Source organism: Scyliorhinus canicula, chromosome 13 (assembly GCF_902713615.1).
Source record: "Scyliorhinus canicula chromosome 13, sScyCan1.1, whole genome shotgun sequence".
NCBI lineage: Eukaryota > Metazoa > Chordata > Chondrichthyes > Carcharhiniformes > Scyliorhinidae > Scyliorhinus > Scyliorhinus canicula.
Genome location: NC_052158.1, coordinates 82,013,926 through 82,033,522, shown reverse-complemented (window position 1 = coordinate 82,033,522; position 19,597 = coordinate 82,013,926). Strand labels below are relative to the sequence as shown.

General features: G+C 45.0%; 1 protein-coding gene across 2 annotated transcripts in view; it reads left to right on the top strand.

The window, feature by feature from the left end:
* The window catches only part of efhd1 (EF-hand domain family, member D1), a 169,499-nt gene that overhangs the window by 86,354 nt on the left and 63,548 nt on the right, over window positions 1-19,597 (top strand). For both annotated transcript variants that reach the window (XM_038816672.1, XM_038816671.1), the window contains exon 2: window positions 11,980-12,127. In XM_038816672.1, coding sequence (XP_038672600.1) covers window positions 11,980-12,127 — 148 coding nt within the window. The remainder of the gene's footprint in view (window positions 1-11,979; window positions 12,128-19,597) is intronic.

The window sequence follows — 19,597 nt, the reverse complement described above, 5'->3', positions numbered from 1 at the left end:
GTGGTGCTTTGAGTGTCAGGTGGATAAGTTATTGGGAAGTTTGTGCCCTCTGATACGTCAGTGTCACCTCATGTCCCTGCCACTAGTATAAAGGTTTCACAGAATGGATATTCTAATATATAGGGCACACGATGATATGACACTGATGTCAGGCAGTGATGTATTGGGTGCTGTACGGAGCATATGTGCAGCCCTCAGGGGAAAAGTGCCTTCTTGATGACTCGCTATGTTAAACTGTAAATAGTGTCAATAAACTAGATTTCAAATAGATGCCCTGATATGCCTGCGACGACTCCTTGCTAGAATCCAAACTCACAACATGGCAGCTGCGGTGGTGGCATCAATTTAGTCTATTGCTGGTGCCAAGTGATGAATACCCACCATCCAAGATAAGTACAGTTCTGCTTTGCCAAGATGCCTTCTCGAGCAGCCCAGCAACAGATACACGGTACACCAGCAAAATTCCTTGATTTGTTCGGTGCTTTCCCAAGTGAATTTTCTAAATTTTGGTTGGTCATAAACCAGGGATTCAAATGTGTTAACGGTGATGGTTTGTACCCTTAGGGGATGCAATGAGGACATCACTGAAGCACTATAGGCTTATTAATACAGATCTGAAGAATGTATAAGGACCGAGGGACCTGGGGCTGCATCAGATGCTGAATCACGGTTGATCCTGAAGGATTCTTCTGGAGTTTGCCGTGACTTTCACACTGGAACAAATGGCTTTGCACAGAGCCCTTGGATTCCCCCATGCTCCTTGATACAAGGCATTCCGTCAGGTCTACCAACACAGCAAATGATTTATTGTACTTGCCCCTCAGTCTTCTTTTATGCATTGCTCTATTAAAGTACTCTACAACAGAACTTGTGTGTGACATTGCCCTCGAGCAAGCTGGCACCCACATTAGCGTTTCTCCCCGCTCTGCCCTCGTCCCCATCTTTCACCATGGATGGATCCCACCTTTAAACTAGAGCACACATAGTGTCAGTATCCAAGCTTGTGGCTGCGAGCATGAGTTCAAGTGATGGTGGTTCTTCATCAAGCTCTTGTTCCTCTTGCACTTCAAACATCTTTACACTGCCAGGCCAGGTGGCAGCTCTTAGGCATCTGTTAGCAAAAAGGCACAATGTTAAGGTTGCAATGAGGTAAATGTAGGGGTGGGGGGGTGGACACAGAAAGTGGGACATGAGAAGGATTGTTTAAGAGCAAGCCGTCGGCTTCAATGGTTTCAGTGCTGCCACTGGTCACTACCATGGCCACTCCAATGTTGGCTAGCAGAGTCTTGTCCATTGGGTGAGGGCACACAGTCATGCCTGTCCCCACAACTTTACTGCTGCTTTCTGTAGTTGCCCCTCGACTTTTCCTGCAATAGAGAGAGCGGAATCTGATATGGAGTTTGGTGAAATCTGCTGAATGATGTGTCTGTCATGGTTGAAAAGGTGGCAGTGTGTCCTGAGATATGGACCGAGGGTGAGGTGCAGCTTTGAATGTGATGTATGAGCCATGATTGATCAGATTGTTGGTGTGTGGGTGAGAAAAGGGACGGTGTGCAGAGTCAGTAGACGGGATATTCTGCGCAGCGGAGGAGGCCAGCAGCGGAATGTTCTGGTCCTGCCATTATAGAACATAGAACAGTACAGCACAGAACAGGCCCTTCGGCCCTCGATGTTGTGCCGAGCAATGATCACCCCTACTCAAACCCACGTATCCACCCTATACCCGTAACCCAACAACCCCCCCCCTTAACCTTACTTGTTTTTTAGGACACTACGGGCAATTTAGCATGGCCAATCCACTTAACCCGCACATCTTTGGACTGTGGGAGGAAACCGGAGCACCCGGAGGAAACCCACGCACACACGGGGAGGACGTGCAGACTCCGCACAGACAGTGACCCAGCCGGGAATCGAACTTGGGACCCTGGAGCTGTGAAGCATTTATGCTAACCACCATGCTACCCTGCTGCCCTGGGGCATTGAATGCACCCCTCGCTGCCGTGAAACCCACGGTGGGGGTGCACAGTCAGCGCGACTGGAAGATCCTGTAGGTGTGAACAGCCGAGAAGTTCTGGTATGTGTGGCTAGTGCTTCAAATGTAAGAACATGGCATTTGAGGATGCGTTCACTGACCAAGCCCACGCATTTGAGTTCATTAAACCTCTTCTGGCACTGCATTCAAGTCCTTGGGCTATACACCTGGTATTAACAGCAACTGTTCCCACCGCTTTTGCAGTTTCTGCTGGGGGGGGGGAACCCAATCCCTTTTGGGGAGGGAATCTTTTCTCCTCTGTTCACCTCTGGCACCATGGCCTCCAGTGCTGAAACAGAGAACCTTGGAGCACATTGGCTCCATTATTGTGCTTTATTTACAGTTCTTGCAGGCCGGACACCTTTCCGCAGCAACTTTCAGCACTTGCTACATCCAGAATGCACTGCTCTATAAGAGGTGCAGGCACATCTGCAGAAGCACAAGCTTGGTCCCCTGCTGTCGCGTACAGCCATTGAACTGCATGTTTAGCGTGGGCTACAATAATTAACTGACAGCACAAAACCTGCAATGGAAGGAATGGGTGCAGTTTAATCTCGCTTCAGGATTTCCGTGTCTATTTTCAGGCCTCATCCAATTTTTCTTTCCAGGTTTGTAGGAAAACTGTTGTAAATCAGTGCCTTGGCGCTGTATATATGAAATGTCCTTGTGCAAGGTTGGTTGGGGGGGGGGGGGGGGGGCACTGCTGCCTCACAGCCCCAGGGACCTGGGTTAAATTCCAGCCTTGAGTAGCAATGTGTGGAGTTTACACTTTCTCCCCGTGTCTGCGTGGGCTTCCTCCGGGTACTCAGGTTTCCTCCCACAGTCCAAAGATGTGCAGGCTAGGTGGATTGGCCATGATGCATTGCCCCTAAGGATGTGCAGGTTAGATGAAATGAAAATCGCTTATTGTCACGAGTAGGCTTCAATGAAGTTACTGTGAAAAGCCCCTTGGGGTTATAGGCTCAGATGAGGGAGTGGGCCTAGGTAGGTTGTTCTTTCAGAGGGTCGGTGCAAACTCGCTGGGCCGAATGGCCTCCTCCACTGTGGATATTCTATCATTCTATGGTTCTAGGGCATGCTGCTGAATGTACTTATGGCCTAGATATCTATAAAGTGGGAAATGTTATTTTTGTAATCATTGCTCCATGCAGCACTCTCCACTCCCCAAAGATGGTTCTCCAGTTATTTCTGCGAAGTTAATTCACATGGACCTCTTTGGTTTCGCAAATTTTTAGCAATTTATAACAGATGGCACTATTCTAAAACAAATTTGAACTTTCTTGCTCTCATAATGTTTAATGTAACCATATATATATTTATATTTTTAAAACCTTGAGTTTGCAAGAATTTATTCTGGTTGCTCGAGTGGCCACCTTTGAATGTCATTGCATTTCTCCTTGGAAATGCTGATTGTGGCTTTGTTCCAAACAAAAACTCTCATCTCTCACTCTCGTGCAGAAAACTGCTAGGAAATTTCAAAGTAAAACCTTATCAGCGAAAGTTTAATTTTTTGTTGCAGCTGAAGTCAGAGACTTGGGGTGAACTGTAACACCTGTTTTTCTTCCCTTTTCGGAATAAGTTTAAACTTTGGGATCCCTTTTTCTGGTCTCCTAACCCATGATTTAAGCAGAATGACGAAATTCCCTGTACCTTTACCATCAGACACTCAGTCACCACAGTTAGCACAAATCATTATGCACTGCATAGTTGTAAAGAAATTGGAGTACAAAGCAATGTCTGTTTTTTTTGGACTCTTAAGTGATCTTTGAAAGCCATGAATCTTGGCATATTGAAGTAGGTGGGGAATGTAATAGTTGAGGGCTTAGATGGATAAAACATTCTTTTATTTTTGTCAGCATTTGCTACCACTTTCTGCTAATGGCAGATGAAGCAGCTGCATTGTTCTAACTGAATTCCGCTTCGATTACAGCTTAAAAAGCTGACGACAGTATGTGGGAATGGAGGAGCAGAAATGCTGAGCACAGTTGTGTGCGTTACTTTAGATGCAGGTCGTTTTTTGTAGAGGAGCCAGTTGCTTCCCTGACTGGGCCCCTCGCAAGACATGAAAGCATCTATTTATAAATGTCAGAGCTGGAGTGAAGACCTTGAGTATGAATGAAGAATGTTTTCTGTGTAACGTTTAAATCCTTTCTTTAATCCTGTGAACAAATCTTTACTTTTATACTTCTGTACAGCAGAACGCATGAATTGATCAATGCTCTCAGCATCTTTAGTCTTTTCCGCAGGGTTACAGTGGGGAAATTATATGCACAGCAACTTGCTTTGGTTGTGGCCTTAAGAATACAGTAATTCAATCACACTACACAGTAGATGATCCGAATTGAGCACATCGACCCTACCCGTTGCACTAAAATAAATACATTTACTAATGCTTTTAATGCATCCAATTCAATGTTGTTATTTTCTGATGATTTGTTTGGCGCCCTGGTTGGATCATTGCCAACTATTATGAGGAAGAAAACCAGGGCATGAAAGTGCATTTTTGTTTGGGAATTATTGGTTCACAGAATCTTTTGAGTCCAATTGTTGGGATGTCCCCTTGAGATGAAGAAGCTGTGGAAGTATATTGAGCAGTGTATGTACTGGATAAATTGCACCAGAGTCTCAGCAGAAGAATGAAGGATCGGAGTATCGAAATTTGTTTCACTCCTGTGCTACCTCAACAGCTTTGACAAAGAGTCATAGAGGTTTACAGCATGGAAACAGGCCCTTCGGCCCAAATTGTCCATGCTGCCCAGCTTTTACCACTGAGCTCGTCCCAATTGCCTGCATTTGCCCCATATCCCTTTATACCCAGCTTTCCCATATAACTGTCTAAATGCTTTTTAAAGACAAAATTGTACCCGCCTCTTCTACTGCATCTGGCAACTTGTTCCAGACACTCACCACTCTGTGAAAAAAGTGCCCCTCTGGACTATCTCTCCCCTCTCACCTTAAACCTATGCCCTCTAGTTTTAGACTCCCCTACCTTTGGGAAATGATAGACAGCGGCAATCTCCGTCCCACCGCGCAATATTTCTGCCTCACCCTGCCGGCGAGATGCTCCGTTACACTGGCCAGTCAATGGAGTTTCCCATTGTGGGGCAGCCCCACCCCATCGGGAAACCCGCGGGCTGGCAGCAAAACAGAGAATCCTGCCCATTGACTATCTACCTTATCTATGCCCCTCATTATTTTATAGACCTCCTACACTCCAGGGAAAAAAGTCCCAGTCTATCCATCCTCTCCACCAAGTCTCGGTAGCATCCTAGTAAATCTTTTCTGCACTCTTTCTGGTTTAATAATATCCTTTCTATATTAGGGTGACCAGAACTGTACACAGTATTCCAAGTGTGGCCTTACTAATGTCTTGGACAACTTCAATAAGACGTCCAAAGATGTGCGGGTTAGGTGGATTGGCCATGCTAAATTGCCCGTAGTGTCCTAATAAAAGTAAGGTTAGGGGGGGGTGGGGGGGGGGGGTTGTTGGGTTATGGGTACAGGTGGATACGTGGGTTTGAGTAGGGTGATCATGGCTCGGCACAACATTGAGGGCCGAAGGGCCTGTTCTGTGCTGTACTGTTCTATGTTCTATGTCCCAACTCCTGTATTCAATGTTCTGACCAATGAAACCAAGCATGCCGAATGCCTTCTTCACCACCCTGTCCACCTGTGACTCCACTTTCAAGGAGATATGAACCTGTGCTCCTAGGTCTCTATAACTCCCCAAAACCCTACCATTAACTGAGTAGGTCCTGCCCTGATTCGATCTACCAAAATGCATCACCTCACATTTATCTAAATTAAACTCCATCTGCCATTCATCGGCCCACTGGCCCAATTGGTCAAGATCCCATCATCCAGACTTTAAACGTTAGCTCCCTTTTCTCTCCACAGATGCTGTCAGACCTGCTGAGTTTGGCCAGTATTTTCTGTTATTGTTTCGGATTCCAGCATCCACAGTCATTTGCTTTTATCTACCTCAAGCAGGGTTGTTGCATCAAATTAGTGTGTCAGAAGCTTCACTGGAAAGCTGGGAACTTAAGTAATAAAGTCATTCACTGCACTGCTCCCAATCCACCAAGGGGTGGATTAAGGGGTGTGGTGGCACAGTGATATTGTCACTGGAATAATAATCCAGAGACCCAAAGTAAAGGTCTGGGGTCCCAGATTCAAATCCCACCCTGGCAGATGGTAAAATTTGAATTCAATAAAAATCTGGAATTGAAATCTAATGATAACCATGAAACCATTGTCAATTCTTGTAAAAATCCATCTGGTCATAAATATCCTTTAGTTCTGGTGAAAAGCAAAAAGTCAAAAAACCTCTGGCAGTGGTGCGGAAGCCAATTGCATGAAAAGCTCACAAACAAGTGGGTCAAAAAGGTCACCATGATCTGGATTCACAATTTTCAGGCTACGTGCTGACGCCAGCGTAGGAACCGTGGCTTTTACGATGCCAAAATCGGCACCGAACCCTCACCAATCCTGCGACCGGTGAGGGGCTAGCAGACGCGCCGAGTAAAATTCCTGGCTCCCACAATATAAATAGCTGGAGAATGGCCAGGCCTGTGGCCGCGCATGCGCACGGCGATGACCTGCAGCGGTTGCGCCGTTAAACATGGCACCAGTCGTGCGCGGATCCGATCTGCCAAATAGTGTCCCCTGGGCACCCCCCCACCAGTCCTCCCAAGCCAGCAGCACAGCTCCCGGCCAACTGTGGCGGCGCTGGACACAGTCTCCAGCCACCACGCTGGGTTCCCGACCGCTGAGACCACACGTCCCCCACGCGATTGGGATCCTGGACCATCAGGACGGAGCATCGGGAGAGGGCCTTCAGGGGACGAGCCGACGCCATTCCAATGGCGTGCGGAGCACGACACGGTGACACCATTTCAGAAGGTTAGATGATAGGAAACCGGTGTCAAACCGGCGCCGCCCCCTATTTGGGGGTCAGAGGGGATTCTCCTTCCGATCGCCGATTTACGATATTGGCGTCGGGGAACACTGAATCCCGCCCCATATCCTGTACTAGAAGTTCTGGGAGTAGAATTTTTAAAATGTAAAGAATTTTTAAAAATTGAGGCGAGGTGGGAAAAAGCCCTTCAGGGCCTTGATAGGTGAAAGGGCGGGTTTTCCGCCTTTAGTAACTTGAAGCCAGCAGTAAGAGATCGGAGGTTTATTTAACGATTTACAATATTCAGCTCTAGATAGCAACTCACTCCCAGTACAGTCCTTGCTGAGAGAACTAACCACACCAGGCCCTGCTTTTATGTTAATTGGTAACGAGCTCCATCTGGGTGGCCTCTGCCCATTATCTAGGAGGTTCATGCTCCACGCATCCTGCGGGGAGATTAACAATGGTTTCCCCGTGATCTTTGTGTGGGTTAGAACACCTCTTCCCCACCCCACCGGCAAACCTCCCCCTGCACCTGCCAACGATGGGAGCCTTCTGTGCTGCTTTGCCTGTGGCTGTGCTTCTGGCTGTGGCGGTTCTGGATCAGGCAGAGTGTATGAATTTGCTCACCGTCGATTCCTGGCTAATCTCCAAAGAGTTGTTGCCGGGGCCTCGGTCCTGGATGTGACGTCGTCCACCGTTACGGACACTTTGGCGTCCATGTCTGATCCAGAGTCGGCATCCTCCTGATGGACCAGACGCTGTGCCCCTGATGGGTGGCTCCCTCGGCTGAGGGGCGGTCCTGGCATGGACGAGATGCCATACCACCGGTTGGGCATCATGAAGTGTGGGTTCTCGTTTCTCAGGTGGTCCAAGTGCTTTTGCTTAATTTTCCCCGGAACCTGGACTTTGTACGAAACCAGACTTGTTCTTTCCAACACCATCCACAGGAGTCATTATGCACAACATACTAGAGATCTGTCAACTTTTAACTCTTGTTCCATTAAATAATTCACTCCCATTATTGATGCATCTCATCTGTGACTAATATTTAAACCCATTGGGCAATGCAAAGTCAGTCTACCTTTTAAAGTATTTGCAAGAGTCACGTTTCCAGATTTGTGATCCTACTAATGACCACCCTCTAACCCAAGGAATCTGGCCTTTAACCAATAAGAACTGAAAAAGAACTAAAGGTCAGCAGCTGAAACCTCCAACACATGCTGTGTACACACAACATACTTAAATTCAGCAGCTTATAAAACAGCTGATGAAAGGAAAAAAAAAGTTGACAAACTCCTACATGCTGGGCAGAATTAATGGCACATGAGATTTTATAGCGTTCCTGATTTTAAAAATTCCACAGTAGAGCTATAAAGGATCCTGTACTATTTTAGACATGCCCGAAGCCCTTTCAAGGACCGGGAAGTAGCTGGTTTATCACCAGTCCTTGGCCTGTTCTCACATAAGAATAGGCACTAATCAGCATTTAAAAATAACTTGAGAATCTAGGAGACTGGCAAGGAACGAAGAATAAGCAACACAGGTTATAAATAACTCAATATTCCATGTTCAAAATGCTGAATGAATCTGATGGCAAAAGCAAACTATTTTTAAAACAGGTCACGTCAGATCAGTGCAATAATCAAGCTTGTGTTCCTCAGAAATAAAGTATCAGCTTCAATATCCTATTCTGTACATTTTAGTGTACATTTAAATAAAAGGTTATAAAACCTCAAGTAAGCTATAAGCTTCAGAGCACTGATTAACCCTGCAGCACCAGTTTCATTTATAGCCCTTGTGGACAAAATGAGACTTGGTACCTACAGAGCCAAACCAAAGTGATAATAGTTATCTTTAAGCTATTTCGACAATGACAGAAGTGTACCAAAGTAAGATGATAGAGTCCTGCAAAATCCAACAATTTCTAGATACCAGGCACTGATACAAAATGGAACAAAAGGTCACCTACTGGCCCTAAATTTTCTGTATTTAGAATGTTACATTTAACAAAGTCGTCAATAACTGTTGAAACCTGAAGGAATGTGACGCAAGACCCCTAATCATTAATTGTCGGTGCCAGGGAGGTTGGTTGACAGTGATTTGCACTTGTGTTGTTAATGGGTACCTAGACTGGAAGGGATGAGTTTCTGTGACAAGTTTACTTTGTCTCTGCCACACGCACAGAACAACTTCAGACCTTTTCATGGTGAGTCAAACAATAAAGTGCCATTTCTGCAAAGCCGATGTCAGAGAGAAGGTTGATTGTGCATCTTCCCCTAATTTGAAATTGCTGAACTATTTGTGCATGAATAATAGCAAACGTTCTTAGTCTCTATTATTTTGACAGGAAAATCTGGGCCATTGTTTACGTTACCGTAAGAGCTAAACAACTTGTACAAGTTTCCCAGTTGCATATTTTAAAAAGTTGATTAAGAGAAATACGTTGCTTTCACCATTTATTTTTGTAATTAGTTCCCATTGCTTATAATAGAGATGGCGCAAAGGCCACTAGTCTCACTGAAGAAGAGGAATCCATTGCTGTTGTAAATCTTGGCATCTGGTTAATTCCAGTTGTGACAACCTGTCTAAGTGGTGGGTTATTTAATTTTAAACAAAGCTATGATATTAGCAAGGCTGGTGTGATAAAAGACTGAAGCTGTTATCTGCTTACACACTAAACCCTCCTTCATATAATGTCAGCTTATTTCACTCCTGTACTACCTCAACCAGAGTTGTTGGAGCAACTATTGTCGAAAAGCTGGGGACCTCCTTAATTTAAAAACTATACTAACTATGTATTTGGGAAAAGTTGTTAATTTCCTTTCCTTAACTTATTGACTAGAATGAAAGGAGATTCCTCTAACCCACACTGACAACATTGTTAGGTTAATGGCTGTGGGTCTAGTACCTAAAGCTTCAATGTATAAACAACTGTGTTACGAGCTAAATGTGTAGAACTTCTGCTTCCCTGCTTCTCGTTTTTTGTAGATTGATTAGAGCTGATGGTAAGCAACTGCTGTCCTAACAATCATCATCTTCAACATAATCTTTTCCTGGACAGGCATGCTGTTTTTGATACATTTTTCTATATTAGTTCACAAATTTTCCATCGACGTATAGCTTTGATATATATTGGTAGGGGACACACATTTTGTTATTGCTAAATGAAATACATCCTTTCAGGAAGTTTGAAGGGAAATTGATTTTGCGGGCTGCGCATGGAATAATGGTAAATTTTGAGACTTCTGACTGTTCACTCTATTGAGCAGAAATTGAGAATTACGTTTGCTACTAAATCCCCCCCAAAAATGTAGAACACGATTTGTCCAACAGTTGCCTGGCGAGAGGTAGGCCAACTTCCAATCTAGCGTGCACACCAAGAAAAATAAAAGTCCAACCTGCAGGTGGCCATTTTTAACGATCGGATTCAGAGCCAGGAATTCTCCCTTCTCTGGGCACCTGACCTGGGAGTGAAAAACTGGCCCATTGTCTTTCAGATGAGGCATTAAACCAAGTCTTTGCCCTCAGATGGACATGATCGATTGACACTATTTTGAAGAACATATAGCATGTTATCACCGGTGACCTAACCAATATTTAGCCCTCTATCAACAAACAAATAATCTGGTTGTTATCACATTGGTGTTGTGGGAGCTTGCTATATGCAAATTGGCTACCCCATTTCCTATGTTCTAGCAATCACTGTACTTCAAAAGTGCTTAATTGGCTACAAAGCGCTTTGGGACAATTCTGTGGTCAGGAACAACACTAACATGTATATTTTTGTCCCTGTCTCTGAGTCATTGCTGATGTAATCCACAAATTAACCTCAGTCCCATGTTCCCTTTCTCCATGTCATTGTAGTTTCCTTTTTGCTTCTCATATTTATTGTGCACGGTTCTCTAATTCAGCAATTTCCAGGGCAAATTATTCTGTCCTGTGTAAAGAGATTTTTCCTCTCATCTGGCTTTTTAAAGCAGTTATCCTTTTATCACTTCAACCAACAGAATAAATTAAGTGAATAGAGAAAGACCAACAAATCGATTCATGATTATAGAAACCTCTTAAATTTTTCTTATCGAGTGGAAATAACCCCGGTATCTCAAGTCTTTCCTCAATGCTAGTTTATCATTTTTTTCATTGCTCTCATTCCCTTGTCAGAAGACTAGAATTATTCAGCATCTTCATACTTTTTATGTTCTGTGTGTAAGCATCTTCAGTAAATGTTAATTCCTGTAGTGCGTGAGGATGTATGGTGGCACAGTGGTTAGCACTGCTGCCTCACCGCACGCAAGGACCTGGGTTCAAATCCGGCCTTGGGTGACTGTCTTTGTGAAGTTTATACGTTCTCCCCGTGTCTATGTGGGGTTTCTCCAGGTGCTCCATTTCCTCCCAGCGTCCAAACGTGTGCAGTTTAGATGGATTGGCCATGATCAATGTATGGGGTTACGATGGTGAGGTGGTGGAGTGGGCCACGGTTGAGTGCTCTTTCAGAGGGTCGGTACAGACTTGATGGGCCAATGGCGGCCTCCTACACTTTAATGGTTTAATGAGTTTTTAAACAGTTCAAGACTGCAATGGATGGGTAAACAAGAGTTTGTGGTATAGATCAAGAGTGATAACTGTTTGCAATCAAACTAGATTAGAAACTTGGCAGCACTGAAATAATTGACAATTTGGTTTGATCCATGTGCAAATTGTTCTTGTGATGGCGCCTTATGGTTAGCATTGTTGCTTCACAGCGCCAAGGTCCCAGGTTCGATTCCTGCTTAGGTCACTGTCTGTGCGGAGTCTATATGTTCTCCCCGTGTCTGTGTGGGTTTCCTCCGTGTGCTCCAGTTTCCTCCCAGAAGTCCCGAAAGACGTGCTTGTTAGGTGAATTGGACATTCTGAATTATCCCTCTGTGTACCCAAACAGGCGCCGGAATGTGGCGACGAGGGGATTTTCACAGTAACTTCATTGCAGTGTTAATGTAAGCCTACATGTGACAATAAAGATTATTGTTATCGTTATAACTAACTCATTGTTTCCTCTGACCTTCTGCAGTTATGACTCTGGAAAGGATGGCTTCATTGACTTGATGGAGCTAAAGTTGATGATGGAAAAACTTGGAGCCCCTCAGACTCACATTGGCCTGAAAAATATGATCAAAGAAGTTGATGAGGATTTTGATGGGAAATTGAATTTCAGAGAGGTGAGAATATGGAGATATGTGAATCAATGTGACCAGTGTGTTTTCTACAAATGCATTTTGAGTCATTTGTTGCAATGTATTATGAGCATTAGCTCTGCAATAGTGCATCAATATTTCATCATGTTCAGTCCATTCATACAGTAGCATTGTTATTTTACCTTGCCTGCCTTTTGCTGGCAGTGTGGAAACAAGCATCTGATGCTTTAAGAGGAAAGTTTATTGTGAATTTGAGCGGGGAACGCAAGATTGGAATTCTCAGCCCGGGTTAGCCATCAGACAGAACGGTGGTGTGGGCACAAAATCAGCGAGATCAATTTGCCTGATTTTCCACGCCCGTTGCCGAAGATGTAACAAGGTTCCCGCCCACAAACGGACGAGAACCTCATTGTAACATATTTAAATGAGTGGAAACATTATTAATGAGCCCCCCCCCACACATGTTTCTCCCACAATATTCAAACCTCTCCAATGTGACGTCAGGTCGGCAAGGTTTAGAACCAGTACATAAAGACTTTTAGAAGTCGAGGGGAACCCCCTCGGGAATGCAAAAGTGAGTATAGCCATGAGAGGGGAGAGCGAGAGGAAGAGGACATGCCCAGACAGTGCTCTGGCTCTGCCCTCTGGCAGTCCCAACCTTGTACTTCCAGTCTGTGCCAAACTGTGACGGGGGGGCAATATCCAGGGCAGGCCTTCTGGGAAGCTCAGTTCAAGAGGGTGGAGGCAGTTCCCATTATGTGTAGTGGGGAAGGAGAGCACGGAGGACTTTGAAGGGGGGGGGGGGGGGGGAGTGACCATTAAGGGCAGGAACTTGCAGTCACGGTGGAAGTGGTGATACTGCAACGGTGGTTGTGAGAGGGGTGGGGTATAATGGGGGGGGAGGGGGCGGAGGGCACTGATGGTGCCGTTTGGTGGTGGGGGGGGAGAAAGGGTGGGGAGAGCCCCTGATAGTGTGGTTGATGGGGGAGCAGGGGTAGTTGTTAAGGTCAGCTGTGATCGCCCTTTAAAGATGGCGCCTCAATCCCTGTGGAGCCGGCTTTCTTCAGGTCTCATCTCCTAAACTAATGGTGTAAACCATGCCCCGTCAGAGTGCCAGAAAGTCTGGTCTGAAAACTCGGCAGTGCATCTGAAGAGATACATGCCAGTTTTCAGTCAGAGCCTGATACTCTGACAAATTATGGAAAAGTTCCACCCCAAGGTGGGGTTTTCCGCACCCCTCCGCAGTGTGTTTCTCAGACGTGGGAGGCAGCCCACCCCTTCTGTTCCCGCCACTATCAATGCGGTTTTATTTGGAAACCATCCCCACTGCGGGAAGCCTGGCGACAGGGGTTTGTAATCGGTGGGACTGGAAGCAGTAATGGCGGGAGTGTTGGGGGCAGGGGGAAATCACATCTCTGTCAATCACATGTTATTGGCAAGACTCTTGGGAAAGTTCCCTCCAGGTATTCACTAAATCCTGAAGATTCTGCGTTGTATTCCAAAGAGAATATATAGCAAATAATATTTCCAATGTGCCTTAAGAATCCAAAATCAATTGAACTACATTTTCCCAGGATGATTGCAACCCCCAGCACACACTGTACAAGTTATAAATATGGAATTACTTGCATTCCAATTAATGTACAAAATTAGACAAATAATCAAAATCTGAGTCTGTTTGGAGGCGCAGTAATGGATTTTAGCAGAGCTTGCAAAATACCACTGAGTTTCATTCAGTATTTTTGGCGTGTCATCACTTGTATGAGGTGGAGTTCTCGTGACTTGATAGGATTCACCTTGTGATGTGTTTACACTACCAAATCCAAGCAAAAATGTACAACTGCTCAGTCAGCAATGTTGAAACTCAGCCAGTCTAGGAAAAGGATAAACACTTTGAATATTTTGTAAGCATGAAATCTATTTGATACAAAGTGAGCAAATCTCTGTAGTTTTGTTCAGCTGGCTAGAGAGGAGATCAAGCCCATTTCTTATTGTGGTATACCATCATCTTTTTTCACTATTTCTGAAACTACACAGACAAAGTAGAAAGATTCAAACAACGGCATAATTGGAGGTTCTGCATAAAGTTTTGCGGTGGGTGATTCCTCTCTGTAATACAGTGAGTTCAAAACAGTACTGAGGCCCTTTAAACCATGCTAAAACTAATGAATGCAATACAGTCTTTGGATGTCTGTGATCTCTGATGATTGAGTATTAAATAAGTTTCCTCCGGATGCTCTGGTTTCCTCCCACGGTCAGGTGGATTGGCCATGCTAAATTGCCCCTTTGTGTCCAAAAGGCTAAGTGGGGTTACGAGGATAGGGTGATGACATGGACTTTAGCTGGGTTCTCTTTCTAAGGACAGCTGCAGACTCGATGGGACGAATGGCCTCTTTCTGCATTGGAAATTCATATGATTTTTAAAAAAATTCCCAGTATAAAGGGCATCACGGTGGTGCAGTGGTAGCACTGCTGTTTCACGCCGCCGAGGTCCCAGGTTCGATCCCGGCCCTGTCATTGTCCGTGTGGAGTTTTCATGCTCTCCTGTGTTTGCGTGGGTTTTGCCCCCACAACCCAAAAGATGTAAAGGTTAAGTGGATTGGTCGCACTAAATTGCCCCTTATTGGAAAAATTAATTGGATACTCTAAATTTAAAACAAAAGCAAAAAACAAAAATCCCAGTATGCACTGAACCAGAATTTCAAAAGCTCATAGGATATAGGAGCAGAATCAGGCCATTTGGCCCATCACGTCTGCTCCGCCATTCTCTTATGCCTGATATGTTCCTCATCTACTACCTACAATGTTACAGAGCAAGAGCTGGATTGCGAAATCAGCCAGAGCATCACCTCCTGAGAACACATGACCTGGGAGCGGGAGTAGGCAATTTAGCCTCCCAAGCCTAACACCCTCAATGTTATCATGGCTGATCCCATCCTGGCCTCAACTCCACAGTCCTGCCCATTCTCCATAACCCTTCAACCCATTACCAATTAAAAATCTTTTTAATCCTCTTTAAATTTATTCACTGTCCCTGCATCCACTGCGCTCTGGGGTAGCAAATTCCACAGATTTACAACCCTTTGGGAGAAGTAGTTTCTCCTCAAATGTTTTAAATTTGCTACCACTTATTCTAAGATTATGACGTCTCATTTTAGAATGCCCCATAAGAGGAAGCATCAGCTCCACGTCTACTTTATCCATACCTATTAGCATCTTGTATACCTCAATTAGGTCTTCCCTCACTCTTCTAAACACTAGAGAGTATAGGCCTAAACTGTTCAATCTCTCACAGTAACTTCATTGCAGTGTTTATGTAAGCCTACTTGTGACAATAAAGATTATTATTAAACCCTTCATCTCTGAAATCAATCTGGCGAACCTCCTCTGAACTGCCTCCAAGGCCACCACATCTTCCCTCAAATAAAGGGACAGAACTGTGCACAATACTTCAGGCGCAGTCTTACTAATGCCTTGTAAAAGAGTTGGCAACCTTAGATGCAATAATTGTAGAATAAAGGGTTAATAGCTAAATATATCAGATCATGTATGGCCAGAACTTAGAGGGATGGTTCTGGAAGGAGTCTCATGCTTATCTAACCTTGAGCATAGTTGCATGTAATTAACAAATGTTTGAAAGCTTCTAGAAACCTCAAGATATGTTAAACAAACCTTGGAATCTTTTACAATGATGCTAGATGGTGGTAGCCATAAATCTAATAAATAGCATGCATCCAAGAAAAAATTGACAGTGGCAGGAAAGTGAAAGCTATTGAATGCACGGTGGCCAGGGAATGACTGCAGGTAGGAATCCGAGGGAAATGTATCAATGGACCTCCAAGACAATCATGGACATGGTCCTAACTCTACCTGAATCCTTTGACCACGTGGAAGGGCCCGATCAAATAGCATTGTTTGAAAAGCATAGGGGTATGGGAACAGATGTGAGGAAAGGGAAAGTGTTCCTGGCTTGATTCTTCACTGAAATCTCTGATCTACTCATCAGCTGTCAGGCAGAGCAGTTCAGAGTGAGCAGGCCCTTCAGAATTCAAACAGGTCAGACAAGGATGATTTTCAACAGACGTCTGCCTGAGATCACCATGCCGAGTGATCTTCAGATTGCCTAGGGCTGGAAGGGGCAGTAGTCCAGCCATGGGACCCCCAGTCTGGGGATAATCACAAGTGTCATTCGAGTGTCCCTTTAAGAAATGTGTGTATTATCACATGGCTTCAGTGATGTCATTGTGTGGGTGGAGCTAGGCTGTGGCTCTGGGTTTTACTTTTGGTTTACACTGTTGGAAGCTGGATTCAGAAAAAGGCATCTTCTCTCTCTGTACATGTTAAAAGATGTCCAGATCACTTGATAATTTAAAAGTGATAACTGTTTTCTGTAAAGAATTAAAACCTACTGTTTTGTTAAAAGGGTTTTCCTGGTATTATTGGATGTTGTTATCAAGTTGAAACAACAGACACAAAGATTTGTTTCTTCAGGGTCAGTTTGCAGGATTGAAGTGAAGTGAAGTATGGGCTGGAGCAGGAGGAAATGTTTAGATACAAGCAAGTTCGAGATTTTGCCAGAAAGGAAATACAGAACTTCTCAGTAGGAGCTGGCCTCCGCATTGCTGGAGGAGGTGCTGACGACAGGGGGACTGGAAAAGGGGGTCGTGTCAGCAGTCTATGGAGCTATTTTGGAAGAGGAAAAGGCATTACTGGAGGGGATCAAAGAAAAGTGGTAGGAAGAGTTGGGAGAGGATATGGAGGAGGGGTTCTGGTGTGAGGTGCTCCAGAGAATGAATGCCTCCACCTCGTGTACGAGGTTGGGGCTGATACAGCTGAAGGTGGGATACATAGCACACCTCAGGAGGGCGAGGATGAGCCGATTCTTTGAAGGAGTTGAAAATGTGTGTGAACGTTGTGGGGGCGGGGGCGCTAATCACGTTCATATGTTTTGGTCCTGTCCAAAGCAGAGGATTACTGGAAGGTGGTGTTTAGGGTAATCTCTAAAGTGGTGCATGTGAAACTAGACCCGGGAGACCATATTCCGGGTGTCGGACCAGCCAGGGTTGGAAACGGGTTGATCGCCCGAAGGCGGATCCTAATGGGTTGGAGAGCAACCTCTCCACCCTGTGTCCTGGCGTGGCAGGGGGACCTGTGGAATTCATGACTCTTGAGAAGGTTAAGTTTGAACTGAGGGGTTCTGCAATTCACGGGCATTATTCATTATGCACTTTCAAGAACTGGATAACATTGAACATTAGTTTGGGGGTGGGTGATGGGTGTTAATGGTGGCTATGGGGGATTCCCGATTCCTTTTTGTCAGTTGTTTATGTGAACATGTGGGCGAATGTTTTGGGTTTGGTGGGAGGATGGGATCGTTGTTATTGATATGGGGAATGACATATTTGTTACTGATTATTGTAAATTTGGGAGAGAATGCGAGAATAAAGAAATATTTTTTGAAAATAAAAAAAAGTTGAAACAGCAGAAAGGGAAGTTATTAAGGGATATATATATATATTATATATATATATATATATATACACTGTAGCTGTGTGGGGAATTTAGTTGATAAAAATGCTTACTGTGTGTGTTTATAAAAAGGTTAACTGAATTCATAGAATAAACTTTTTTGTTTCAAGTGCTTAAAGCCTCTTGTTGAATAACACCTGAAAGGTAGGCCCTTGTGCTCCTCATAACCAAAATCTATAAACAGTTGTGGGTCAGGTGAACTCCATGATATACGTTGGAATTTTCTAAACCCTGGCCCATAACACAAAATCAACAACTTACCCAGAGTCCAGCCCAACCCCCCAGACCCTTGGAGGATCCTCCCTCTGCAGCTTGGCAGTGGCAAAGGGGCACAATAGCAAGGGCTAACACCCTTGACATACTTCGGGGTTCAGGGTGTCAGTGCCATGGTACCAGGGGGAGGGGAACCGGTGACAAGACCAGGTGGAATACTGAAAGTGAGGGGATGAGGAGGGATTCTGAGGTGCGGGTCCGGTGGCAGGGGGGTAGGGGGGGTTGTGTCACCCTCATGCAAGTGAGGCTATTCCCGTTATGGAGGGAGGATGCCCTTCCCTCTTGAGGGGTTGGGGATGCTTCCCTTGCCAGTTGGGAGGAGGGGAGGGGGCGGGTCAACATTTGCGTGGTAGAGGGCCTGTCTCTGGACACTGGGAACGGGGGCCTTGTCAAAATGGCCTGACAACAGTTAAGTGCAGGGAAACTGGGTACGTTCGCCGCTATGCACAGTTCAAGCATGAGAATACCATGTCGGTGATATCCTAATGCAAGCGGGACACCATCCAGATTCTCCACTGGTGGGAGCACATAGTCCGTGGAACAGAGAACCTGACCATTGTATAAAGGGTTAATATCTATTATGCTAGCATCTAAGCTTGTGATGTCAGAGCATGTGACCAGAGCTCAGCGCAAGATGGTTCCAGAACGAAGGTCATGCTTATCTGTCCCTGTGCATAGCTGTACATAGTTATAAAACTGTGAAAATTCCTAGAAGCCTCAGTTCTAGTTGATAATAATAATTGCTTATTGTCACAAGTAGGCTTCAATGAAGTTCCTGTAAAAAGCCCCTAGTTGCCCTGGAAGCATTCGTGATGATATTCAGTAATGACTTCTGCACAAAAGTGACAACCCGGAAAAGCCCAGCTGGTCCATATGGCTGGTCTAATCACTTTGAGACTCTTTACTCTATGGATAATGCGTAGTCAGATTTCTTTATTGGAAACTGCCTCTTGTATGAAGTGATCTTTGCCTCAGTTCCACTCTTTCTTGAAGGTAGAGAATAAAACAGCACTTGCCACTGAATCAGCAACTCACAGGTGTACTATTCTTTTTTGCCCTCTTCTAACTTGTGCAGATCTTTTTCTCTTCCCTTAATATTAAATCCATGGGTCAGATTTTCATCTTGGTGCCCGGAATCGAGGGATTCATTTCCCGACATTCATTTTCAGATACCCTCTCAGTACATATTCAAGCTAAAAAAAAGGCATAAGTGCCCGTACCACAATTGCGGTGGGGAGAAAGGTCTGTGGGAAGCCTCGGTATCTTTCTGGGAGTGCAAGTTAGCTGGTCTGCTGTCAGGTGTCTGATTTCAGACTGCTACTCCCACACTGACATCACTAGGGGCCTGCAGGCTGACTGGAAAATTGCAGTTGGCATCTCATTCATGGTCTTGGTTTGTTACTGAGCTTAGCTAGGTCGCTGCCTTTATAGGTAGGAACTGTTCTGTTCCACATTTTCGGCCTTTCCCAAAATGTTTTTCGGGTGGGATGATAATCATTAATGTCACAGTAGGCTTACATTAACACTGCAGTCAAGTTACTGTTCGGGTACACAGAGGGAGAATTCAGAATGTCCAAATTACCCAACAAGCATGTTTTTCGGGACTTGTGGGAGGAAACCGGAGCACCCGGAGGAAACCCACGCAGACACGGGGAGAAAGTGCAGACTCCGCACAGATAGTGACCCAAGCCA